The sequence below is a fragment of the Zootoca vivipara genome, chromosome 3 (genome assembly GCF_963506605.1).
Source record: "Zootoca vivipara chromosome 3, rZooViv1.1, whole genome shotgun sequence".
Classification (NCBI taxonomy): domain Eukaryota; kingdom Metazoa; phylum Chordata; class Lepidosauria; order Squamata; family Lacertidae; genus Zootoca; species Zootoca vivipara.
Window position 1 is genome coordinate 81,290,267 of NC_083278.1, and position 27,740 is coordinate 81,318,006.

The 27,740-nt window shown below is 44.5% G+C and overlaps 1 protein-coding gene across 6 annotated transcripts in view; it reads left to right on the top strand.

Moving 5' to 3' along the window:
• The window catches only part of RASGRP3 (RAS guanyl releasing protein 3), a 54,796-nt gene that overhangs the window by 18,272 nt on the left and 8,784 nt on the right, over nt 1–27,740 (top strand). For 4 of the 6 annotated variants that reach the window (XM_035108236.2, XM_060272906.1, XM_060272907.1 and 1 more), the window contains 10 exons: nt 9,161–9,350; nt 10,570–10,672; nt 11,516–11,578; nt 13,037–13,168; nt 14,417–14,564; nt 16,247–16,420; nt 17,793–17,909; nt 18,425–18,700; nt 24,354–24,431; nt 25,417–25,533. In XM_035108236.2, the coding sequence (XP_034964127.1) occupies nt 9,281–9,350; nt 10,570–10,672; nt 11,516–11,578; nt 13,037–13,168; nt 14,417–14,564; nt 16,247–16,420; nt 17,793–17,909; nt 18,425–18,700; nt 24,354–24,431; nt 25,417–25,533 (1,278 nt within the window). In that variant the 5' untranslated portion in view covers nt 9,161–9,280. The other 2 variants (XM_035108237.2, XM_035108241.2) reach the window with 2 other exon arrangements.

Here is a 27,740-nt window from a genome sequence, read left to right on the forward strand (position 1 = left end):
AAAATACATCCTGAAAAAGAGGACGAAGGAGGACACAGATTTGCATACCAGTTGCAAATGCTGCTTTCTACAACAGGGGGGAAGATGGTGATCAGGTGACCTGTGTGTCTTGCTCTGTCAGCTAACCAGGTGTTGACTGTTGCTGAACAGTTTTGAGGTCCCTGCTCTGCCCTCATAGGATTCTGTATCGTTAAATCCAGAGCATTTGCATCCGGCAGGCCTTCAAGGAGAAAATGGCTTCAAATACAGAACTGTACAGACTGCATAAAGGCCCTTTGCTTACTTTAGCACAGAGGTTGGGAACCTGAGGCCTTTGGGGGCTCAATGCAAGCTTTTCCGCACATCTCTTGGGACTCTGCCCAGGCCATGCCCATAGATTAGGTCATACCTCTCTCTGTGCCTTCCTGGTGTGCTTTTGCATAGCTGGAATGTATCCTTGAACTGTGATGATACCCAGATGGAGTGATGTGTGTCTGGTCATCCCCATCATTGGTATGCAGCTGCCCCAGAAGGTGACCTACAATGGAATGTGGCTCTCAGGCTGCAAAAAGTTCCCCACCCCACTCCAACTGTCATGGAGGCTTCCTAAGCTTGATAAGACAAGCTTAGGCATTACGCCACTCCCTTCCTATTTGGGTGTGGATGTTAATAATAATAATAATAATAATAATAATAATAATAATAATATATTATTATTATTATTATTAATTAATTAATTAATTTGTACCCCGCCCATTCAGCTGGGTTTCCCCAGCCACTCTGGGCGGCTTCCAACAAAGATTAAAATACATTAAAATGTCACGCATAAAAAACTTCCCTAAACAGGGCTGCCTTCAGATGTTTTCTAACTGTCAGGTTTATCTCTTTGACATCTGATGGGAGGGCATTCCACAGGGCGGACGCCACTGCTGAGAAGGCCCTCTGCCTGGTTCCCTGTAGCTTTGCTTCTCGCAGTGAGGGAACCACCAGAAGGCCCTCGGTGCTGGACCTCAGTGTCCGGGCAGAATGATGGGGGTGGAGACGCTCCTGCAGGTATACTGGACCAAGGCTGTTTAGGGCTTTAAAGATCAGCACCAACACTTTGAATTGTTTGAACACTTTTCCATGCGCCCCGCTGCCCAGCTGGGCCAAGCGGAGCACCTGTGCGAAGCGGGGCGGCCGTGGGAGGACCATCCAGGCCCCCCCACGCGCCACCGCCGCCGAAATCGGGCAGACAGCGGCCCTATTCCAGGCGCCCCGCTGCCCTTCCTGCGCCCCGCTGCCCAGCTGGGCCAAGCGGGGCGCCTGTGTGAGGCGGGGCGGCCTTGGGAGGACCATCCAGCCCCCCCCACGCGCCGCCGCCACCAAAATCGGCCCGACAGCGGCCTTTTTCCGGGCGCCCCGCTGCCCAGCCGGGCCAAGCGGAGCGCCTGTGCGAAGCGCAGCAGCCATGGGAGGGCCATCCCGCCCCCCCACGTGCCGCCACCGCCGAAATCGGCCGAATTGTGGCCTTTTCTCTGCGCCCCGCTGCCCAGCTGGGCCAAGCGGAGCGCCTGTGCGAGGTGGGGCGGCTGTGGGCGGGCCATCCAGGCCCCCCCATGTGGCGCCGCCACCGAAATCGGCCGAATTGCGGCCTCTTCCGGGCGCCCCGCTGCCCAGCTGGGCCAAGCGGAGCGCCCGTGCGAAGCACGGCGGCGATGGGAGGGCCATCCAGGCACCTTCCACGCCGCTGCCGCCACAAAATCGGCTGGATCGCGGCCTTTTCCCCCATGCGCCCCGCTGCCCAGCTGGGCCAAGCGGAGCATTCCTGCACAGCGGTGGCCGTGAGAGGGCCATCCAGGCCACCCCCACGCGCCACCGCCAGCGCAACAGGCCAGATTGGGCCCAACAGAGCGTACCGGGGGGCCCCCACGCCGCCCCAGTGTCAGCCCTCCCCACCGAATACTACTAAAAGAGGGCCGGTGGATGGCCTCCCAGTTAAAATTAAATTAAAATTAAATAAAGAAAAAAGCCTCAGACTTGAGGCCTAGCTGGGGGTGGGGTGGGCCCAGGTTAAGATAGCTTACCTGCACACTGAAGATCCTCAAGCTCCTTGAGTGCTCCTGACTGCAGAAGGAAGAAGGAACAAAGAGGCTTCTCCAGTGTGCTTGGCCTCTTTTCTTTGGCCTTACTCCGCCCCCTCTGGCCAGTCGTCCTTTGTCCTACTTGGCCAGGTGTCGGGTCATAGGCCAAGTCGCTCAGGTGGTAAGCCCCGCACGGTGTCGCAAAGCCCGCCCACCTGAGGGGAGGGGTGAGGGCGGATATTGTGCTCGGAAACGTACTGGGAGCCAATGTAGGTCTTTCAGGACTGGTGTTTTATGTGGTCTTGGTGGCCGCTCCCAGTCACTAGTCTAGCTGCCGCATTCTGGATTAGTTGTAGTTTCTGAGTCACCTTCAAAGGTAGCCCCACGTAGAGCATATTGCAGTAGTCCAAGCGGGAGATAACTAGAGCATGCACCACTCTGGCGAGACAGTCCGCGGGCAGGTAGGGTCTCAGCCTGTGTACCAGATGGAGCTGCCCTGTTTCTCCTTGTGGCTCTAGCTTGGAGACTGTAGTGTTCCCTAGAACCTTAAATTGTGTGGGGTTTTCTGTACCTGTGTCTTGAGCTGGGGATGGAGAATAAATTCTGTGTGAGGGTTTTGGTTGGTTGGTTGTAAGTTGCTTTGTGGTGCCCTGAGCAAGATAAAGCGACTAACAAATTTAAATAGATACAGTCATACCTCGGGTTGTATTTGCTGTGGGTTGCGTATTTTCGAATTAAGTACTCGATGGACCTGGAAGTGTTTACTTCCGCGTTTTGCCACATGCGCAGAAGCGCTCTATCGGCGCTCTATGTGCTAAAGCGCCACTCAGGTTAAGTACTTTTTGGGGTGCAAACGGCATCCCGGAATGGATTGTGTACTCAACCCGAGGTACCACTGTAAATAGATAAATAAGGAACTGGAAACAGGATTACACAGGATCTCTTAATTCATAAGTTCCCCAGTGGAGAAACAGGCATTGTTTCTCACTTGCATTGGGAAAGTGTGGAGCGGAATGTCCCACTTCGAAGCAAATGACACAAGAAAAGGCAGCACAAGTTTAATGTGCCATGCTGTGAAGTCCTTACCCTCCTAAAGGTGGGGAACACCCAGAAAAGTCCTTCTGAAGTTTGGCTACCACCCAGCCAATGATGCAATAATGCTTTAGTACCAGATGGAAAAACAAAATACACAAGTCAAACTACAGTAGAATGTTTAACTTTCCATCCTAACGGGTCCTGCCCTCTGATGAGGGTTATCAGTTTTATTTTATTATTTTTAATGGGTGATTTAATATCCTAATTGTGGGATTTGGCCCACGTTCCACTCAAATGTTTTAGCAAAGTCTGATGTTAAGAAAAGAATTGTGTTTTGGTGGTGGTGGTGTTTTTTTTAATGCAGGGTGGCAGGGAGGGGGGAATAATGATCTTCAGAGAGTCTGACCTCTTGGCACAACAGAGAGATTTATCAGAGGGGGCATGTGACTAGTTAAGACACACAACCCCAGCTTGAAGGAAACAGCTGCTCATTTATGCTTTAACACTTGGCAGCTGGACAAAGAAGGGAGATGTTTGTGTTGAATACCTCCGCAGAACGAAGTACTACAGTAAGTAATTTTCCTTGTTGTCGTTAGGCTGGGCGTGTGTTTGCATTTTTATAAAGCCAGGAATGCTTCCTACTTTCTCTTCAAGCGCCTTGCAAAATCCCCGTACAGCTGAGATGCAGCTTGTCACCACTTCACTGATCCAGTTCCAAAAACAGCAGTCTTTTTTATAGGACCCATTATTAGCAAGACTCTCCTTTGTGTTATACAATGGGGACCTGCCTTGCTGTGTTTTGCTTGAAGGAGGAAAAGGTAAAGTTGAATCAAATAGTTGACGGTTTGGCTTGCCAGGTTCAGGAGAGGACAGAGAGTAGTGTTGCAGTGATGGAGAAGCTGCGCTTTGGAAAGTTCTCCCTTCTGCAAAACAATTACAGGTATAAAAAAACCTGTCTTATTTCGGAAGGGTGTGTGTGCCCTGTTAATGGTCTGATGATTTTGTTTCCCTGTCACGTTACGAAGTGGGTCACAATGTAATGTCGTCTTTGTATTTCACTTTAGCTGTCCTGCTGCTGTTTACAAAGGAATTCATTCAAAGCAGCACAGTCTCGGGAGCTGTTAATTGTGGTGGTGGTGGTGGGGAAGCAGTTGGAAGGGTACTGACTTTTGGTTAATAAAAATGAAATGAGCAGAAATGCCATATTTCATCAACTGTGCTTGAGAGCACTTCAGGAAACATTTGTCATCTTTGCATAACTAGTATACAGAGAAGGGAAATCTGGCTTGCAACAGACACCAGGTTTACTGCCATGTATTTGCTTATATTTTGGGTGGGTGAATGTGGTGTTACCATCATGCTCGTAGCGGGGGGCTGGCAGATTGCATGGGAGGGTGATTGCCTGTGTGCCCTGCTTGAGAACTTTCTGGAAATGACCCATTGGCCACGTCCCTTGAATTGGTCTTATCTAAAGACTGTTCAAATACCCGTGACGGGGTGAGCTCCCGTTGTTTGGTCGTCAAAGTGCAAGTAGATAAATAGGTACTGCTCCGGCGGGAAGGTAAACGGCATTTCCGTGCGCTGCACTGGTTCGCCAGAAGCGGCTTAGTCATGCTGGCCACATGACCCAGAATCTGTCTGCAGACAAACACCGGCTCCCTCAGCCTATAGAGCGAGATGACGCCGCAGCCCCAGAGTCGTCCGCGACTGGATCTAACAGTCAGGGGTACCTTTACCTTTACCTTAAAGACTGTTCCCAAAGTACTAGCATCATAACAGTGTAAAAACCAGTAACCTTTCCATTCAGTTTGTTCCAAAATTACATTGAAGTGTTAAATGATTGGCAGAAAATTATAGACCTTTCAGTTCATTAATATAGTGTCACAGTCATGGGAAGTAAAACCAGACAGTGATGAAAATGGGCCCTGAGTGTATCTTCTTGGAGTCTGGTTCTGAATAGGGCAGACCTCCCTTATACAATTTTAACACGTGTTGGTTTTTTTGCAGCTGTTCCAGATTTTGGAATGTTTTGTCGTATTAATTTAGCGTGAAGTGCCTTCGGAGGGTATATGCTAGGGGTAGGGAACCTGTGGCCTTCCATATGTTTATTGAGCTCCAAATCCCATCTGCCCAAACCTGCAGAGCCAATGGCCAGGGATGATGGGACTTCAACACATCTGGAGGGCTGCAAGTTCCACCGTCCTGGTATGCGCCCTAGAAGACAATAGAAATCTGTTTAGCAGTATTAGTAGCAATACATAATAAACCCTTTCCAAGAACATTTTCACACCATGTCTTTTTCCTAGAAGTAACATCAAATAGTAACAGACCTTTTGCACAATCCAGGCAAAGTTGCCCCAGATTATTGTAAGAGAATTGCATTTTCCTACCATTCAAACTGCAGTGTTGAGTTGCTGGGTAAATGCATCCTTCATCCAAGTGCAAGGCTTGGCTCAAAAAGCGTTGTTGCCCATGACAAAGGCGTTTTTTTCCTTTCCTGCCCTGTACCACATACAGGAACTTTGCCTTCTGGCGGTTCCCTCACTGTGAGAAGCATAGTTGCCAAGTTTTCCCTTTTCTCGCGAGGAAGCCTATTCAGCATAAGGGAAAATCCCTTTAAAAAAGGGATAACTTGGCAGCTATGGTGAGAAGCGAAGTTACAGGGAACCAGGCCGAGGGCCTTCTTGGTAGTGGCGCCCGCCCTGTGGAACACTCCCTTCCATCAGATGTCGAAGAAATAAACCTCTATCTGACTTTTAGAAGACATCTGAAGGCAGCCCCATTTAGGGTAGCTTTTAATATTTGATGAATTATTGTATTTTAATATTTTGCTGGAATCCGCCCAGATTGGGCAGCGTATATAATAATTCCCAGACTGTAAGCAGAATTGTACCTCAACACTGGTAGCGGAGGAGCAGTGTTTTCTATCACACCTGAGGAAAATAGGCTAGCTAAGAAAGGGTAGGGTAGGGTAGGGTGGGTGGCACAATGGCAGCTCTGCCCTCAAGCACATCACCACCACTCAGCACCTGATGCAAAAGGCAACTGCCCTACCCTGTCTAACAGTAGGGCTGCCCCTGGAGAGCTATTGCTGTCAGTAGTGTTGATTACATTATGAGGAACTATTGCCTGATGCTCTGTTTCCTCCACATGTCTGCATCACTTCGAAAACATTTTTTAAAAAAGTTTTTTTTTAAAAAAATAAAAAAGTTACTGCTTAAACTTGGGCTATGTTTTCCTTGTTTTTAGCAGCTGAGTATTTCTCACTATTCCATTGCAGCTGGAGTACTTTTGTACCCTCCTAACAATCTGAAGAACAGCAAAAATCTATTGCATACGAGTTGCAAACAAATGATTTTCACTAATTTTTTGTAGTTGAGTGTTCTGGATTGAGACCTTAATGCAGGCATCCCCAAACTTCGGCCCTCCAGATGTTTTGGACTACAATTCCCATCTTCCCCGACCACTGGTCCTGTTAGCTAGGGATCATGGGAGTTGTAGGCCAAAGCATCTGGAGGGCCGCAGTTTCGGGATGCCTGCCTTAATGTGTGTGTTTGCGTGAACTATTCCTTTTGTTCCATTTTAATGTAAATATCCTCCCCTCCACACAGCTTCCAGTAGCCCAGATAGGAAAAATATATCTGCACACTTTGGGGAAATATATCATAGCAAACAACAGCTTTGGGGGGCAGTTTTCATTGGGGAAAGCATCAAGGAGGAAAGGGTCAATTCCCCTACTCTGTGCCACAGTCCCAATCCAGATCAACCCATCCCACCAACAGCTGCTCTTTGCAAACGTTTGTGAGTGGAGATGTAGTCATATATCTCTTTTGTCGTGTCTAGTTTGGCCCTCAGATCCTTTGAGCTGATGATGCTCAGGATTCATGCTGGGACCATCTGCAACCAAAGCATGCCCTCTGCCACTCTTCTGAAAATAGACATTCCTTAGTGGTAGAACATCTCCTTCATATGTAGAAGGTTCAAGGTTCAATCCCAAGCATTGCTAGATAGGGTTGGGAGAGACCCTTGCCTTGAAACCCTGGAGAGCTGCTGCCAGTCAGTGTAACTGAGCTAGATGGGCCATTAGAGGGTTGCCATATGTCCTCTTTTTCCAGGATAAGTGCTCTTTTTCATGGGTATGTAAAATGAAAGTTGTCATAGGAGATCCATACTTAAAGGCTGGCAAATGCACCCTCTTTTTTTGCTCTTCAAAAAATGGCAACCCTAACACCAATAAAGCTGGCATTACATACTGTATACTGTATATAAGGCAGCTTGCTACATTGAGCCGCCCTGCATCTTTAACTGTTGTAAAATAGAGGATCTGATTTTGTACATTTCTGACCCTGGCTTCTAAAGCAGCACTTAGCAAAGATTAAATGAAAGGAAAGGAGCCGGGCTTGGTTGATTTTGCCCAAAACAGAGGAGTGCTCTAACCATTAGCATCTTCTTCCCTTTTGCCAGTTACTAAGGATAGATCTAAGATGGCAGTCCTTAGCAAGGGCATATTAAAATGTGTTATCTCGCCATCACTACTTATTTTTCTGTGGTTTTTGGCCTTTCCCTTTATTCGATGCTGTCTCTACAATGTATGAGCTCCTCTGTGATTTGTACATGTATTATTATTTTTACTGAGTAAATGGAATTCCATGAGAGAGGGAGAATGGACAACCCAGCAGCAGCAGCAGCAGCAGGCCAGGAATGTGTGAAGTGGCAGCTCCCACTTAGGAGTTGCTAGAAACAACACACGGATTTTCCATTCAGCTGGAGGCTGATAATGTCTTTGCTGCAATTGGGGAGATGAAGGGGTAGTAGAAAGAAAACACTCCTGAGCACCAGGAACAAAACACTATAGGCAAAGATCAAGACATAAAGCAAAATAACACAGTCCTGCTAGATTGCTGGAAAAGGTGCCATGCAAAGTCGAGGCACTGAATATGTACCGGAACAATGTAGGCCTCCCGTCCCCAAGAACTAAGCCAGTCCCAAGGCCAGAAACAATCTTACAGGTGGAAATTCCTGGCTCTCCTTTTGGTACTCTTTTATGTGTGTCAGACAGAACAACCTGAAGGTTGCCAACTTTTCTCCTGCATGGGATCCCACAACTTTTAACAGCTGCTTAATGAGCAAAAATATAGGAGGCATAGCTTCTCCTGTCTGTTACACTATCAGAAGTTTTGCTTACTAAATTTCTGGTTCTCCCATCACGCAGCTGTTAAAGTCACAGTCCTGCCAGGGTGGGGGAAGCTGGCAATCCTAACTGAATGGTATAGCTCAGGTGTGGGGAACCTCTGCCCCATGGACCCGTGGCCCTCAGGATTCTCCTCAGGCCATGGCCACTCTCCCCAAGCCCCATATGGGCATCTGCATGGACTCTTGGGGGAGGGAAAACTAAAACATTGAAAGGAGGAGCAGTCTAGTTTCTTGCAAATGAAACGAAATTAGAAGGATAGTGCCTGCACATTTTGCTTGATGTCAGGTTCTACAAATGCTAGCAACTTACTCAGAAAGAAAGAAAGAAAGAAAGAAAGAAAGAAAGAAAGAAAGAAAGAAAGAAAGAAAGAAAGAAAGAAAGAAGAGCTTTTTTAAAATACTGAGATTAAGATTCGTTGGGGAAGGGTATCACTTCCCCTGGCCCTCTCCCTCCCTGCAGCCACTGTGCTCCCCAGCCCTGCTCTGTACCCTCCGCAAGTGCTTTTGCCTGACTGGAATATGCTCACGAACTGTGATAATGCCTCTTGCTTACCTAGATGGAGAGGGAGATTTGAAGCCATAATGGAGGCTACTCTCAAAAGGTACAAGTCATATTTGTTGCCACACTGACTTTTGCCTGTGATTGGCATGTGGCCTCTGGAAAGTTGCCTACGAGAGAATATAGCCCTCAGTCTGAAAAAGGTTCCTCGCTCCTGGTGTAAATATTTAAACAATAAGAGCTGGTTCTGCTGAGAAGTTGCATTTCACTTCTTGTATGGGCATGTTATTGTTATTATCTTTAAAAAGATGGGCTGAACCGTAAACATTTGACCCACATATAAAACTGTAGTCTGGTTCTCTCTCCCACCCCACCCCATTTCTTTTTCCAGTTTTCTGGTGAAGTGGTACAGATAATGTTACTGACGGACATCTAATGGAGCCTCTGCTGCCGCTGCTGCCCTTCTCTGATGTGGTGAAAGTGTATCCGTTCTTTTAACAGTTAAAGGACGATGGGGTCCAATACACTCGGGAAAGCTGCAACATTGGATGAACTTTTAAGCACCTGCATTAAAATGTTCGGTATGAGTCTTCCTTTCCTCCCAAGTCCACCATAAGCTTTTGTGAACTCACTCTGTCTGATCTGACAAAAGGGCCTAGAGTCCATGAAGCCTGTGCCATAAAAAATTGCTTAGTCTTCTCAGGTGCCACAAGAGACCCTTTGATGGTCTAGTAAAAATGTACTTCATCCTATTAGAGACTTTGGTCTCTTGAGTAGGTGGGTTTGCCCTCCCCTAAAATAACGCTGCATGTGTGCTATTGCCACATGTATAATCATAATACTGTAACCTGGATGTGGGGTTTTTTGGGGGGGGGCGGAGATGGGAAATCCTGAAAGTCAACCCACTGCCAAGAAAAGGGGGGAAGAAATTAAGAAGATGCTGCTTGGGGCTGGATGTGAATGGGTTGAATGCTGCAAAGTCAGCTGAGTTTGTTTTTTTTTTAAGAAAAAAGTTAAGATAATAAAAGAAGTTGGTTTGGACCATGGATTGGAAGAGAGACATTATAAAATATTTAGCAAGACTAATTGAGGGTTTGTAGAACTGTTATTACAGTCATACCTCGGTTTAAGTACGCCTTGGTTTGAGTATTTTCAGTTTAAGTACTCCGCGGACCTGTCTGGAACGGATTAATCCACTTTCCATTGGGAAAGTTCGCTTTAGGTTAAGTACAGACTTCCGGAACCAATTGTATTTGTAAACCGAGGTACCACTGTATCTTGAGCCTTTTCACACATTTCATTCTTCCTGCATAAAGGAAACTTCTTTGTATCATTTGTAGTGTTTTCTTTGTTGCTTGTTTGCTGAGAAGGATACTGGCTTGATCAACTGCTGTGGTAAAAAGGATACTCTCACCTCAGTTGAAATGATGCAGAACATACTGTTTCTTACACAAATATTACTACTGTGTAGGGAAAATGTAATGTGTGAAGCAACCTTCAAGACATGAAGGCACAAATTGCTCCTGAGGTTAAGATGGTGTCACCTTGGAAAAACTGCTGGTGTACACACATCCTTATACTGATCTCATGGGTGAGTTATTCTTTCTTTATAAATGTGCTCATCTCACTGCTAATGATAGTAAGCTATATTTTTTTACCTTTGCTAATATCACTCTAGAAAGGGTGTGTGTATGAGAGAGGTGTCCAGTTGACTTTTTAATGTGCCTATTTTTACATGGTACAATTCATTTAATACATGTTATCCACTTTGGAATGTTATATATCTGTTTGTTTTTGCAGATCACAGAGGGGAACTGAGCAACAGTCATCTGCCACGAACCTTCCTTTTAATGCACCGCTGGTATCTACCATCCACAGAACTGGCAGGAAAACTTCTCTCCCTATATCCTTTCAGATACTCTATTTATTGAATACAGTGGTACCTCGGTTTAAATATACAATTGGTTCTGGAAGTCTGTACTTAACCTGAAGTGTACTAAACCTGAAGCGAACTTTCCCACTGAAAGTAATGGAAAGTGGATTAATCTGTTCCAGACGGGTCCGCAGAGTACTCAACCTGAAGCGTACTTAACCCGAAGTATGAGTGTAATTGGTTCTGGAAATCCGTACTTAACCTGAACCATACTTAACCTGAAGCAAACTTTCCCATTGAAAGTAATGGAAAGTGGATTAATCCGTTCCAGACGGGTCCACAGAGTACTTAAACTGAAAGTACTCAAACCGAAGCGTACTTAAACCGAGGTATGACTGTAGTAGGTAGTTGTATGATTTCAGTGTAGATAGCTTTTTAGCAATGAACTTGAATAATCTTGGATTTTCTCCTTTGACTTCAAACCTGTCATCATTGGAAGGAATGGTGTATAAACCATTGTATACATTCTATACATTATAGAATGGCTATTTTGGAAAGACTTGCTGTATTGCTAGAGACTAATGGCCAATGTTATCAGTGGGTCGAATTAATTGGCCTCCTGTATTCTAGACATTTTCTTGGTGACTTGTTCATTATACCGTTTAGTTTATCTTATTTAAAATACTCCTGTCCATACTTCATCACAATATGGCACCAGGACAGGGTATAATAAAAATATAATATCCTTGCAAAACCAAGTGCAGTGTTGAACATAGTGTTTATCATTTTATCAACTGCTTAATTGAACAAGAAAATGGAACCTTAGAAAGCCACTGAAACCAACAGGCATGGCTTTTTCTTTAACTAAGCTACATATAGAGATGCTAGTGGGGAAAACTGCAGTGAAATTCGCTTAAAAATCTGCTACTTCATGAGGTAAATGCAATTTTGCTCCACTTGGAAGTTTGTATGTTTTCTGAATAATTAAAAAAACAAAACACTTTTTGTCATCTTTTGAAAACCTGCTTTTGCTCCCATGCCTTTGTGGTGCTTAATTCCAGTAGATACACTTTATCAGCACTTCACATATTATTAAAATCAGTAGAATTTAGAGGAGAACAACTCATAATTCTGCTGATTTTAATATGGATGTGCTTTTTCCCCCTACTTGTGTACACCACCCCAAGATTCCTGTGCTAGGTGGTATAGAAATGTTTTGAGAGATTATAAATGTTTGCATGGCAGGGAAAGCTTTAATGCACGGGTGTCAAACACAAGGCCCGCGGGCCAAGTCCGGCCCGCCAGACCTCGTCATGTGGCCCGCCGAGTGCCCCAGCCAGCGGGACCCAGCAGCGGGACCTTGCTGCTGAAGTGCCGCACCGACAAAGCGCCGACAAACATCTGGGGCCTGGGGGGAGTAGAAAGGCGGCCGGAGCAGCGCTGCATGGAGCACCCCGAGCCACAGCAGGAGAAGGAGGAGGCAGCTTGCCAGGTCAGCGCCCAGCAGCGCCGCACGGAGAGTCCCGAGCCTCTGCGACGCAGCAGTGCTCTGTAGCACTTTGAATCCTCCTCCTCCTGCCACGGCTCGGCGTCTGGAAATGGCTGCTGCTGCTGAAACACAGACAAAGCACCCAGCAGCGAGACGTGGAGGAGCAGGAGGATTCAAAGTGCTCCCCGCCCCTCCCTCTCCCTCTCCTCAGAAACATAGGATGCTGCTTTATACCGGTACTCCTGGCCCTTAAACCCTGGAACCAGGAGAACAGCTCCAGTGAGTCAACCTCAGCCAGTCACTTTGGTGAAGGGTGGTGGCTCACTGGCAGAACATCTGTCCTGCATGCAGAAGGACCCCAGCATCTCCAGGTACCAGTAGCTCTGCAAAGCTCCTGCATGAAACCCTAGCGAGCCTCCACCACCCAGTGCAGTTACCAAAAATCATTTTTCAATAAATTGTACAATAATTGTACATTTGAATATCTACTTGCCATTATTCTGACTATGTTAGTTATTACTTACATTATTACAAAAAACAGTAATAATTGAATGCAGTGACAATAATTTATGATAATAAAGAGTGGACACATAGTCCTACAGATACAACCGGCCCTTTGAGGGTGACCACACTGCTGATGCGGCCCCCCGATGAATTTGAGTTTGACACCCCTGCTTTAATGGTTGGGGATCATCCCATCATTACACCACTGTGTGATGGATGGACCCACACCCAAAGGACAGCTGCCACCAATGCAATTCAAGACCCAAAGTTCTCTTCAACCAAGCTGTCGATTCATTTGATTTAAGGGAGGCTCATTTCCCAAAAGGTGGAGTAAGTTAGGCTTTTAGCACATAGTTGCTCCATGGCTTGATATCTGAATAACACTGCTGTCATGATTTCAGATACTGGATTATGGAATTTCCTGCAGAATTCAATCTGGACCTTGGTTTGGTTCGTCTGACTGAGGAGTTTCAAGAACTAGCCAGCCACCTAGGTTACGAAGAGCACATCCACCTTATTGATATCTCTAGCATGTAAGGATTACCACCTGTGAGGACTGATTATTCAGCCAGGACTTCTAGTAAGATTGAATGTTGATATTGACAGCCGTGGCAAAACAGCAAAAAGGGTAAAGGAGGTGGGAGAGAACAATAATTAGGTAACTTGTCACCCCAGTACTGATCACTGTAACATTTTTAAAATTCCTCTTCTTGTTCTTTGTGGTGTTAATTTTTTTATTAGAAAAAATCCACTAGTTAAAGTAAATATGAATTTTGGGATGTGTCTCTCTGATGTGTAATGAAGTAGAACTCTGTGTTTGCTACCTCAGTTGACTGCTATTACCGGTAGCAATGATAAATAAATTGACTCACCAGGTTCAGAAGTAATATATGTCTGAATGCTAGTTGCTGGGGACAAACAAGAAAGGAAGCCTTCATACCCTGGATTTGTGCATCACCTGGAGGAAGGACCAGGCGAGCCAGCAGCAGCAGCTGTTGAGGTGGCACAGGAGAGACACCATTGCTCTCCTGTCTTCCCAACACAATGAGCCACTGGCACTTACCGAGAGGGAGAGGGGTGGAGTGAGTTGTGGGGAACTTGGCCCACTCAGTGGCGGAACTTCATGCTCCGGCACCGGGGGGCGGAGAGCAGGCAGGGGCGGGGTGCGCCACCCGCAGGGGTGTGGCACTCGTTCTGGGGGTGGGGCACCCAGCACGGGCAGGGGGGCAGCCGCAACGGAACCCCACCAGGATTGCGCTGCCGGGGGCGGTGCGCTCCCCCCACACTCCTCTTCCTCCGCCAGTGGGCCCACTGCAGGAAATTGTAAAGGAGCCAGCCTGACACTCGCCACCATGCATGGCATGGGCCAAAGCTCCTCGCCCCTCCACTTTCTCACTATGTATTCACTCACTATGTTGGAAAGTCTGGAGAGCAATGGTGCCCCCCCCATACACACACTGCCTCACTGGCTGCTACTGACATCAACCACCATTAGAAACTCAGGTGCTGGATGTAATGGGCCCTTGTTCTGATCCAACAGAGCTATCCTTACAGACTTATCTTCAGAATGTTTCAAAACAGCTCTCTGTTTAGGTAAGACATAGCTAAATTGGTTTTCATTTCCTTTTCTGTGGAACATCTAAATTGAAGGAGATATCACTGTTTGACTTCACACAAACAAAATGCAGGGGTTCTTGGCACTGCCATCGCTGGGTTCTAGTTCCATGTTTGCATTATTGGGTGTCAGATCCTGAAAGTGGCTTCATCATTCTCTCTTGCAGTCCCTCTTATGACTGGATGAGGAGAGTCACGCAAAGGAAAAAACCTTCTAAGAAGGGGAAAGCTTGCCTGCTGTTTGATCACCTGGAACCCATTGAGCTTGCCGAGCACCTCACTTTTCTGGAGCATAAATCTTTCAGAAGGATCTCTGTAAGAAACCTACAATTTCTTATGGCACCTGGGCTTTACGGCTCATATTGCCCATCCGTGAATCTGGATATACATTACATCAAATCTCAAACCACGTAACACCATACATTTAAAGTGCATTACTTCCCCCAATGAATTCTGGCAACTGTAGCTGTAGAGCCTCAATTCCCAGCACCTTTAACAAATTACACTCCCTGGGATTCTTTGAGCGAAGTCAAGATCTTTAAATGTGCTTTAAATGAATGGTTTATATGCAGCCTCAGTGCTGGCTGATCCATGTCTACTCATTGCTTGTTGACTGTTGCATTCTGGGGTCATCAGTTCAGTGCCCGTAGGCACCCTTATTTTTCCTTCCACCCACAAAACCTCTACACCTTCCCTGCCCCCATGCTTACTTCTCCCTTCATCGTGATGTGGAAAGATCTTACCACTACCCTCACCTTGAAAAGCACCTAAAGGTGAAAGAGGAAGTAAGAACAGCAGTGCTCTTTTCTACTTCTTCTTTCGGCTTGATGCACTTTTCAAGGTTTAGTTGGGCACCTGATGCGCTGAACAGAAACGGGAATGACTGAGAGTGTAAGATGGAAGAAGAGAAGAAGAGTAGAAGAGTTTGGATTTGATATCCCGCTTTATCACTACCCGAAGGAGTCTCAAAGCGGCTAACAATCTCCTTTCCCCTCCTCCCCCACAACAGACACCCTGTGAGGTGGGTGGGGCTGAGAGACTTCAGAGAAGTGTAACTATCCCAAGGTCACCCAGCAGCTGCATGTGGAGGAGCGGAGATGCGAACCCGGTTCCCCAGATTACGAGTCTACCACTCTTAACCACTACACCACACTGGCTCTCAGTGATGTGATGTAGGAGACAAGGGGAGGGAAAATAGAATGATTGTGAGACAGCTGCCAGAAATTGGGGTGCTATAAGAGTTGGGGAATATTGTGTCTATGAGAGAGGAGGTGTGCATATGCATGTGCAGGCACAAACACACAAACTGGGTCCAGTAAAATAGATCCTGTTGAAATTGCTTATTTTTAATGAGTTTCCCCCCTCCAAATTACCTACAAATCACAGGTCACATGTGTCCCATTAACTGAGCCATAAAAATAATGGATCAGATGGTTTCCAGCACTACTGTGATATATATATATATGGATCCAAAACACAGATCCTTAAAAATCTGCATAGTTTTTGCAAGGGAACTGCTCAGAACCACCATCAAATCATCAGGCACCTTTGTGTCCACAGAAGTTTTGTGTATTTCATTGGTGGTTTTGTTGGCATCCTTTGTAAACAAATTGGGAAGTTCCATGAGGATCTAATGTCTTGGATCAAGGTGTTAGTGCTGCTTGCTGCTGGCAAGCTTCAGATCCTTGGGTGGGATTCAGCTAATGACTTCTGCTTATGCTCAGGTTACATTTTTAAAAAGAAATGTTGCAAAGATACCACAAGGCTCCACTGTGTTCTCTCATCCAAACAGAAACGAAAGCTAGTAGTGCTCCCTATCCTTCAAGGATGTGCAGTGTTCAACAAACAATAATTTAAAAAATTATGTGCACTGAGGAATTTTTTTTTTTTTAAGGTCAGGTTTCCTAAGTTATAGGTCTTCTCAGGGAATGTTGGTCTACTCCAGTATATGTCCTGTTTGTGGTTTAGAAAAACAATATAACAATGAATTTGTCTAGTTTACAGATTATCAAAGCTATGTGATCCATGGTTGCCTGGACAACAACCCAACTCTGGAAAGATCAATCGCTTTATTTAATGGCATTTCCAAGTGGGTCCAGTTGATGGTCCTTAGCAAACCAACCCCTCAGCAAAGGGCAGAAGTAATAACAAAATTCATCAATGTTGCACAGGTAATAATGACCTTGGAATGAAATACTGTGGTATGGAGGTCCAAAATAAGAGCCCAGATACTAGTGTTCATAGTAAGGATAATGTTTACATTCTGTTTATCCCAGTGTTACTCCAGGTATCTTGATATTGTTCCTAGTTGGGAAGGGGTGGGGAAGGCAACAAACAGTGCTGGTGGCAAAGGACATCCTTTTCTTGTATCTCTGTAAATTACTGACTGTGAAAGGGATTTGCTGGTGTAAATTCTTGCTGTAGATTTGTTGTATATCAAATATATTGTGCTCCTGCATTAAAATTTTCCAGTGCACAAACTTCCACTCTAGCCAATCAAATGTTTTCTCTGCATCGAGAAAATAAGTCCTGCCTGTATTTGATTTAACTGTGATGCTTCCATACAGTCCACCAGTCTTTTTATATTTTAATTCTTAATGAAATCTCTTTGGTCCTTATCAATATGCATTATTATCAAATTGTTAAGCCTTTTTGCTATGATAGCTGACCAGTTTTGGGTGCTTTGAGCCTTTGAGTAAGAGATCTGTAACTTGGCTATAATTACCATTTCAGCTTCTGCTCGTGCCTTTTGTAACAACTTAATTGTAGTTATATAATTATTATATATGTTAATTGTTGAACTATGCATTCTTCTTATAAAATACAGTGGTAAATCCTACTGTCCTGGGTGAATTATTTTTCTTAAGGTTTATATTAGTTTTGTTTGCTTCTTGATAGGAACTTCTAAAATATTTGATTCAAGATTAGAGGCTTTTGATAATATTATTCCAGCTAAGAATTCATCATTTACACATTTAGGTGGGTTTGGGGATATCCCAGTAAAGTTCATTTATTAATATCTCTACTAGGATAGTTTGAAGAGGGAAAAATTAAATTCAGTTTGGCAAACAATTTTTTGCCTTTCATTTTTAACATCGTTCTCATCAGGCACCATGCCAACAGTCACGAGCTATTATTCTAGACCTTGCACATTGGAACAAATAACTATAAGGTAAAAGGTAAAGGACCCCTGGATGGTTAAGTCCAGTCAAAGGCGACTATGGGGTTGTGGCGCTCATCTCGCTTTCAGGCCAAGGGAGACGGCATTTGTCCACAAACAGTTTTCCAGGTCATGTGGCCAGCATGACTAAACTGCTACTGGTGCACGGAGGACTGTTACGAATGCCAGAGCGCACGGAAACGCCGTTTACCTTCCTGCCACAGCAGTACCTATTTATTTACTTGCACTGGCAATGCTTTTGAACTGCTAGGTTGGCAGGACCTTTGCTTGTTATTATCAATTTGATTATCTAGTATGTAATGAATAATGAAACAGGTAACATTTTTATCAGCAAGTAAGCAATGTGTCTAATTTCTCTACAGAAACTTCTTCATCTTCAAAATTTCAATACCCTGATGGCTGTTGTAGGAGGACTAAGCCATAGCTCCATTTCACGTCTCAAAGAAACTCATTCTCATCTTTCCTCAGAAGTTTCAAAGGTATGAGAGCACCTCTCTTGTAATGGACTCACATCTGTGTAAATATTATATAGAGGAACTTGAGCATACCCAAATGTAATCTTTCAAAAAAGATGTCCTTTCTTACTGGAATAAGGGAGAATGAGAGCAAGTGAAGGTGCCCCATACTGAGTCAGGCCATTGGCCCATCTAGCCCAGTCTGTTTATTAGCAGCATCTCACCAACATCTTGGGCAGAATTCTTTCCAACCCCACTATCTCTTTTTTAACTGGAGGTTCTGGTGATTGAACTTGGACTTCCTGCATGCAAACTATGTGAACTCCTTCTGAGCTATGATCTTTCATCAAAAATGTGCTGGAAGAAATCGTGTGAGTTGCTTCTGTTATTGGATCATGCCCCTCACCGCCGTTCCCCTCAAGAAAAGGTTTCCAGTTCCTCCCAGTATGATTTCCTTAAGCTCTGCCTCTTTAAGATAAATCAAAGCTATGTTAAGAATGCTTTTGCGGAGTTTTGCTTCTTCTGTACCTTGTTTGCAGGACTGGAATGAAATGACCGAGCTAGTCTCTTCCAATGGAAACTACTGCAGCTACCGCAAAGCTTTTGCTGATTGTGTTGGCTTCAAAATCCCAATCTTAGGAGTTCACCTGAAGGACCTGATAGCTGTCCATGTCGTCTTTCCAGACTGGATCAATGAGAACAAAGTCAACATAGTAAAAATGCAGCAGCTTTCAGTCACCTTGAGTGAGCTGGTTTCCCTGCAGACTGCTTCTCACCATCTTGAGCCAAACATGGATTTAATTAACCTGCTAACAGTAAGTTCTGTTAAATTTGAATTTGAAAACATTCCTTTTCCCTTCCATCACTGTCTCCTTTGAGGGCAAGGAGGAGATGTAAAAGGCAGGGGTGAATTTGGTAGACTTGCTAATTGAACAGATTGCACATTTTCTGGGGGGGGGGAGAGACCAAATAAATTAGGGAGAGATAAAAATGATAAAGACGTGAGAATATTAAGATACCAGCTAGGTGGGAATTAACCCGCAAGGAGCCTTACTTCATATCTTTAAGTTTCAAATACTTTATTTTACATTATAGATTGAGCAATTTGCACAAATAATTTATCCTTGTCATATGATAAAATAAATTCACACCCTCTGCTGAATGTGCACTGATATTGGCCTGGTTTGTAACAACATGGTAAACCGAACTATGGCTTCCAGTTCATGGTTAGTAAGGAGAGAACTGAATCACAAGCCTGGGTTTGGGCCACACACTAAGCCAAAGCTTAACTGCCCCTCAGTATTTTATTCAAGTTGGCATCCCTCCATATACCCCTCCACACACATGCACACAAGTAGTAGCACTGCTGCATGGCCTGCTTATTAAAATTCTTTCAGCCTTTTTTTTAAAGTCTTAATTTGTGTGTCACAGCAATGGGGCAGGGCAGGGAATGAATATTGAATGCTACAGAACAGAACAATGCACAAATTTTGGGTGTACACTCTCTGTTTTCTTTCACTTACAATTATTTTTGCAGGCACACATTTTCACTTCTGAACCACAATGTTAGCTGAAGCTAACTCATGGTTGTATTAATACAACTCATGGGCAGACTTGCGGGGCAGCGAGGCAGCCTCCATGGCCAGGAGAGGGTCTGATCCTCCCTGGGATCTTGTGGGGTCTCACAAGCTCACATGGCCCTTTTAAAGGGTCTGGCCACCCGGCATCATGTCCTCTCTTCAACTTGTCCTGTGACTCAGCATTCACATTCTCAGCATTCTTTCTCCAGCAATGGCTGACCAGAAAGATTCATAAGCATGAAGATACAATTGTGATATCCATCCCATGCAGTTACTTTTCATAGTTGGATAGCCAGAGATAATCCTGTTTTAACAGGGAGGGTGCCCATGTGGCTGTTATAGCTGGAAGCCAACAGAACACTTTCCATATTAAAATGAATAAATTAATTTATGTTCAGCATCTGAATGTCAGTTGCCATCAAAAGAACAGATTATCATCTTTGTAACATTTCCACCTCTGCTCTCACATTACAGTACATTATAAACAACAGTTCAGAAGCAGCCTTCTGCAGCTTGCCCAAATGGGGTCGATTCAGATTACAAGGAGCGCTGTGTTTTACACTCTTGTTTCCACTGGGATCCTTGATCCAGTTTTATATCTGGATATTTGGAATTCTTCCATTCTCTCTATTCTTTGCTCAAATAAATACATTGAAACTTTTCCCCGCCCTGATAGATACGGCTGCAGCAAAATTAAGGCGGCCGAAGGGAAAAGTGGGCTGCAGGAAGATTGCATGCAGTTCACGTCACTGCAGCAGTCTGAACATTGGCAGCAGCTGTGGGTGTTGACGTGCACTTTGCTGAATTTTATATAATTCAATCTGTATAAGGAGCTGAAGTGCAAAATGGGCTTCTTTCAGCTTTGCTAAAGCATTAGTGAGAGCGAACCTCGTGTCTCCTGTAGCAAAATACAGAGAAGCTTCCCTGGAGGATTCCTGCGCTGATAATTTGGTGCAGTTATTGTTTACATTTTCAGGACTGCAATAATAATAATAATAATAATAATAATAATAATAATAATAATAATAATAATAGAAGACACTCAAGGCCATTCTTTCAAAGACTCATTACAAAACTGTCGCCTTCTTTCCTATAATCAAAACTAATCAGTTTTAGCATTGTGGCAGCATTGCAGAATTAATGTCCACTGCAGCTGGTACAACATGCAGGCTTCCATCCCTGTGTCTAGTGGGGCTGTGGGTTCAGATCAATGTGGGCTACTTCAAAACTTACAGTGTTTAAATACATAGCCTGGGATTCAAAGAAACACTTCAGGGAATCAGGGTTGTGCAGTGGGATCTTTATTCAACCACCTTTGAAATGAAAGCACTCTTCACTGTATCTGAAGAAGTGTGCATGCACACGAAAGCTCATACCAAAATAAAAACTTAGTTGGTCTTTAAGGTGCTACTGAAGGAATTTTTTTATTTTACTTCGATCCAGACCAACACGGCTACCTACCTGTAATCTGAAATGGATCTGACTTGGAACTTTAGGATTAGCATATTTCCCTTTTCTGCCTTCATGACCCATATTTCAAGACCCATTATCAAACCAGGAAGCTAGCCTGGCTATTCCAGGAATTTGAATCCTTGCTTAGATTTCAACACTTGCCATATCCAGAAATTAGAAGGGTCTTGGCTTGCTGCCTACTCCCCACCCCAAACTCAGAACAGTATTATTTAGAATAAGTGGCTTTAAGGCTGTTGTCCTTTGGCCCTAAATCAGAAACAAAGATGTAAATATGTTTTCTTTCTCACATTCATCTCTTGTTCTCCTAGCACTTTCTACCCTTCCCCTTCCCTTGTTCCATCGCCGCTGTCAAACGTGTGATTGAAAGCAGCTTGAGGCAGGGCCCCATATTGTTTTGCTTAGGCTGTGCGCTATACAGCCAATAAATGAATTAACAGTTATAATTAGTGTAGGAAGTGGAGGTACACTGAAGCACAGAACAATAGTTTGTATGCTGTGGTCTGTACCTCTTAACTAACCAACTCTGAAACTATGCAAATATCTGGAAAGTCCCAGATGTTTTTACAGTCTGCTAAAACTGTGGTGAATGCGTTCTTTTTAATCAGACTGAAACTAACTCAGAGAAGTCACTTTTAAATATAAAATTTGAAAACATCAAATTTAAAAAGGGGAAGGGAAGAGGTTAACAAGATTAAACCCAAAGCTCTAGGTTTCAGGTGGACTCACAGTACTGTAGATAATAATGAGAAATAGGTCTTAGGAGAACAAAGACAATTAGTTGGAAATGGCTATCCCTGGTTATAAAATCTGTAGAAAGGACAGAGTAGGGCAGGCATAGGCAACCTTGGCTCTCCAGATGTTTTGGAACTACAATTCCCATGATCTCTGACCACTGGCCCTGTTAACTAGGGATCATGGGAGTTGTAGTTCCAAAACATCTGGAGAGCCAAGGTTGCCTATGCCTGGAGTAGGGCATGTTGGAGGTGCTAGAACATCAGCTAGAAAAGGGACGCACTTCTCCACAGAATGACAATAGGTGGAAATACCAGACCCACAAAATCATGTAGTACTCAGGCCATTGTGTGCTCAGCTTCCCTATTGCAAAATTCAGTGACCTGCCCCTTCTTCCTACCCATTTTCTGATTAGTGGTACCTTTTTGTGTGGTAGCCTTGCTAGAACAGTGCTCAGAGAGGCTGCTCTGGAAGCTGGAAAGCCAGCCTCCCTCTCCTTTTCCAACAAAGGCAGCTTTGAAGATTGGCTCAATTATTTGTTTTTATCTAATGCGAAGAAAAACCACGGTGAGCAAAAGAGGGGGAAATGCAATTTATGCAGCACAGCAATAGCCCCAGGAGTCACATGATCAGCTTTAGGGCTGATCCAAGATATTCAGCTGAGGGCAGAAAAGATAAAGGGTGCTTTCTTTCCTTGCTGGTTGGGGCTGAAGAGACATTGTATCTCAAAACATCTAGAGCAGTGTTTCCCAACCTTGTGCCTCCAGATGTTTTTGGACTACAACTCCCATCATCCCTAGCTAGCAAGACCAGTGGTCAGGAATGATGGGAATTGTAGTCACAAAACATCTGGAGGCACAAGGTTGGGAAACACTGATCTAGAGGACACCAGACTGGTGAAGGCAGATACTGTATTTATTTTTTACAGATACCTCCCCCTTTTCAACATCTAGGACTCATTCGCAGCTTACAATGATGAAAATATAAATGAAACCTCAAAAATTTAAAACTTCAGGGGTTTAAACAAAGAACATAGAACATTTTAAAACATCAGAAAAGCATTCATGATGCAAAGTCCTCCTGAAATAAAACAATGTTAACCAGGCACCTGGAACTCAGGAAAAGTGCTTGACAGAGTTGGGACCACAGAACTGAAAGCATAACTTGCTTAATCAAGTATTTTATGTATATGTTTTAATCTAATCTTTAATCTATTAATATGTTTTAATCTACGTTTGGTTTTTGCTCCCATTTATTTAATAATTATTTGCTTAGATTCATATTGTTATGCTATTTATTTAAATGTTTTGCTTATGCTGGTCTGTGACCGAATAGAGTAAATTCATTCAAGGGGTATCTTGACCTAAGTTATTCAGGGCTCTGTACAAGAACCTTGAACCTGACCTAGTAGCAGGTGGGTGTCATGTGTTCCTGTTAGTCTATCCCCATCAATAGTCTAGCGGCAGCATTCTGCTATAGCTGGAGGTTCTGGATCAGACCCAAAGGCAGTGCCATGTTATGATCCAGCCTACACAGCTCTCGTGTTCTTATTGCACAGTTCATTTTGAGGAATGGCCCTGTGGTCAGTGAAAGGGAGACCCGAATCTTCTGACTTTTAACAGTTGTGTGGAAGAGGGAATTTCTGCAGGTGCAGCCCTTTGCACCCCTCCCTTGTCAATCTGTCCCACCAAAATTCCTTCTGCTACACAACTGTCAAAGATAGCAGATCCCCACCCTCCTTTCGATATGATCATCATGATTTTATGCTTTGAATATTACCTGATGCTGAAGCAGATGTGTTGGTCAGTTTCTGTTCTGTGTCGTGATTGTTTATGAACAGTGCTTTTTTCTGGGGGGACGCAGGGGTATGCATACCCCTAAAAATTTTGTGAGTCTAAGTTTGGCCTCATTGAGGGGCAGTATTTCAATATGAGCAGGAAAATGAGAGTGCCCCTAAAAAAAATTAAGGAAAAAAGCACTGTTTATGAGAATTGAGATTTGTTTGCAAACGTAAACTTTTGCATTGGGGCAAAAAGCAAGCAGGAAGAAAAGTAGCCCGACTTGGACTATGTTCAGGACATAGCAACCTTGGTGTTATCTCCACCAAAAACTGTGGCATTCAGTGCAGTTTCTGTACAAAACAGCCTCTGTTTCTTCTCATGTTTGCAGTTGCAGACATACACTTTGCAGCAGAAAGATCATGGGGAAAGGATCAAGCACCCCAGTCCCAGGGGCGTAGGAAGGGAGGTGCGGAGGGTGCAGCCTACCCCGGGTGTCGCCCTGAGGGGGGGTGACAAAATGGTGGGAGGCACTCACCGCGGGGCCTGCACCACACTCGAGCCACACATCTCGGGTGTCCACAGGTTTCACGCTGTCCGCCCACTGCCTCCCCCCCCCCAGCTGTAGGGCAGCCAAGGGTGCACGCGCAGCTGGGTAATTCGCCCCGCCCCTGTGGGTGGTTTGTCATGCCTCTTGGCACCCTGCCCCGCGTGCCAGAGAGGCTTCCTCCGCCATTGCCCAGGCCCTTCCCCCACAACTGTGTCTGTTGAAAAATTGTAATCTTCTGAAGCTGTTGGAGTTACGTTACTCTTACTTTGTTACACTTCCTTAGTTCCACCCCAATTATTAAAATAATGCTTTATTATTATATTATTATTATTATTTATTCTGGTTTGACTCTTAGCTTTCCCTGGATCTCTACCACACAGAAGATGATATTTATAAGCTCTCACTGGTGCTCGAGCCAAGGACTTCAAAATCAGTATGTAACTTTTTCCGGTTTAGGAGTAAAAGGAATTCCACTGTGTTATAACTTTGTAATATACTTGGTTTTTTTAGTAATATTTACCCTCTTCTTTATTTAAGAAGTGCTTATCTGTCAGGAAGATCCAGCACTACTCCACCCCCCCCATTATTAATATTCACAGCAGGATGGGAGGGAATGCAAAATGCTCTGAAGTGACCTTACCTTACTTTTGTTTGAGAAATTGGGGAAGGGGAAATGTTGGAAGTGAAATTGCATTGCTGCATACGCAATTGAAAAATGAAATGTGCTTCCTGCTTCAGAAACACATTCCTGCTTCAGAAGTCCTGCTTCAGAAGTTTTTCCATTTTTGATTGTTGATACTTTTTATTTATTGGTTGCATATTCACCTGTCCCTAACACTCTAGAGTAGAATGTCACTGATTATTCATTGATTACCAGGCACCCAGGACAGTGATGGCATTGTTGAAGGTCACTGCTTGTTGCCGTTTCATTCTTCCATTGTAGTAATATGCAAAGGAATTGGAAAGAGAAGGAAACAGAGTCACATTGTTAAAAAACAGACACGGGGCGGGATTCAACCAAGCGGTTTCTGTAGTGCAGCAGAGGCTTTCCCGCCTCTCCTCCCCCCTGCCCCCATTGCCAGTTGGAGGGGGGACCCAGGAGAGCACACGCGGTGGGGGTGGGGAGATCAGGCAAGCAGAAACACTTGTGCTGATGGAACAATCATATTAGTGTGATGTTGTACCTTCACTGCAGCCATTCCTTCTGGTGCAATACTGTATTATCTTCACTTGATCTATTTCACAGAGCTTAGGTATCGCACTACTCTAAGGGGTTAAGAACTTTTAGCCTATATCTCATGTGAAGGTTGAAACGCAACTTTGGACTCACTCTGCAGCAAGCTGCGCATGCTTTAAGAAGTCACCCTTAACTTCATTCACAGCGAGTCCTAAAAATGCTTTTTTATTTTATTTTTTAGCAGCCTACCTCTCCAACAACCCCTAACAAGACAGTGGTGCCACTTGAATGGGCGTCCGGAGTCATCCCGAAACCTGACCCGAACCTTATTAACAAACACATCCAAAAACTAGTTGATGTAAGTATTTGAGAGAGTGTTCAGATTGACTTACGTGGCTGTTCATGAAATACATGGGTGTCAGTCAGGTGCGGGAAACCTTTGGCCCTCTAGATCAGGCATGTCAAACATGCGGCCCTCCAGATGTTTTGGCCTACAACTCCCATGATCCCTAGCTAGCAGGACCAGTGGTTGGGGAAGATGGGAATTGTAGTCCAAAACATCTGGAGGGCCACATGTTTGACATGCCTGCTCTAGATGTTGCTGAACTACAACTCCTGTCATCCCTGGCGCCCTGGCGAGGCTTACTAGGGCTGATGAGAGTTGTAGTTGAGCAGCACCTAGAGGGCCAAAGGTTCCCCACTCCTGGCGTCAGTGAAGGATTAGTGAAGCAGTCCCTCAACATGCATAGGATTGTATAGCTATGTGAATGTGCTAGTGCAGGCTTAAAACGTAGCACAGCTTCACAAGTTTTACAAGTAGAAAAACTTATTTCCTGTTATATTTGAAAACCATTCAATTCCAGTGGTATGAGTTATGACTGGCAAATACCGTGTTTCTCATATTATAAGACATGTCTTATATTTATTCTTTCCTCAAAAAAACACACTATGGCTGATTTTCAAGGGATGTCTTATTTTTTTCCTCCTCCTCCTGCCGCGGCCGGCATTGCTGCTGCGCCTATCACTATGTCTTATTTTCGGGGCATGGCTTATATTCCTTGGATGCTTAAAAACCCTGCTATGTCTTATTTTATGGGTATGTCTTAAAATATGAGAAACAGGTAGGTCATGGGATGTGCATGTTCTTTAGGGCTGCTTCAAAAGCAAGAATATGCTACATAGGTAGAAAGCCATATAGAAACCATGGGCATGTGCTGTTGCGCATAGGTTCACTTCAGCGCATGTGGTATCTACTCCTCTCTCGCCATAAATCAGAGGCAATGTATACTGCTTTTGCAGGCAGTGTATGTGGGTGTGACACATACCACATCCCATATACTGACAGAACTGCATCATATGCCTTCAGCCTATAGATGCTGCCACTACTATACAATTATATCTTCCCATCATATGCACTCATGACAAAACAGATGTGTGTGCAAGCTCATCATATGTGATGGTGTGCACGATAAACATAAAGTTCTTCTTAGACAGAATCTAAATTCATGTGGGAAATCGTGCCTAAAGCACATTGTAGGAGTGAGAACCAAAGCACCCTGTAATTATCACTCTACAGGGGGTCTAATTGGCTACAAACATTGTCAAAGAGGAGTCAATTTCAGGTGGTAATTCCATCTGTACTGAGGTGCCAAGGTGCCCTCTGGTTAAACTTCTAGGCAGCTGGCCAGAAGCATTGTTGGCAGGAAGGAGTTCCAGGACTTCTGTGCTGAGATCCAGATCTCCTCCCCTTTCCCCAAATCTAGAAGCTTAAGTATTTTTGTTTTTGTTTTTGTTTTTACCTCTCACAGGGGTGATGAACCTGTGGTCCTTCCGATGTAGTTAAACTACAACTCCATCATCGCTAGCCTTTGGTCATGCTTTCTGGGGCTGCTGGGAATTGGATCCAACACCTACCAGAGGACCACAGGCTCCCTACCTTATAGGGTGGCTTGGTGCTCTAGGTGAGATCCCAGCCCCTGACCTCTTAATTTGCCCAGAAGCATCTATACATATAAATTGGCATGTGCATTTTTTTGCAAATCTGGACCTGGGCCCCAAATTCTTTAAGGATCTAGCAGTATCCCTGGCAGCATATATGAACTGCAGCTCCTTTATTACAAACCCCCAGCATTAACAACCCCCAACCAGCCTGTGGGGTTGGAAAGCACAGTATTTAAGATCCATAATGAATATATAAATGTATTTACCTTTCTGTTGGTGGGCCTTTAAGCTGAAGTTCACTTACTCCGCAGCTGACCTACAGAGTCCGCACCAATAGGATCCAGGGATCAGGTCCAAATGACCTCTGAGTAAATGTGAAGGTTTCTCTTTCATCCTCGATCACACAGAATGCCACAGAGTTGGTGTCACCTCTGATAAGGCCCTGCTCCTGGTAGACGCCTGCTAAACTTAAGTCAGCGAGGACACCCAGAGTAGGACCTTAGATTGATGAATGAAGTGCACAGGAGAGTATATACTGGGGAAGGGGGGAGGTGTGTTTTCATTTAGTGGTTAGTTGAATCATCTTTCAGTATGATACAGCCATATCAGTTCTTGATATGAATC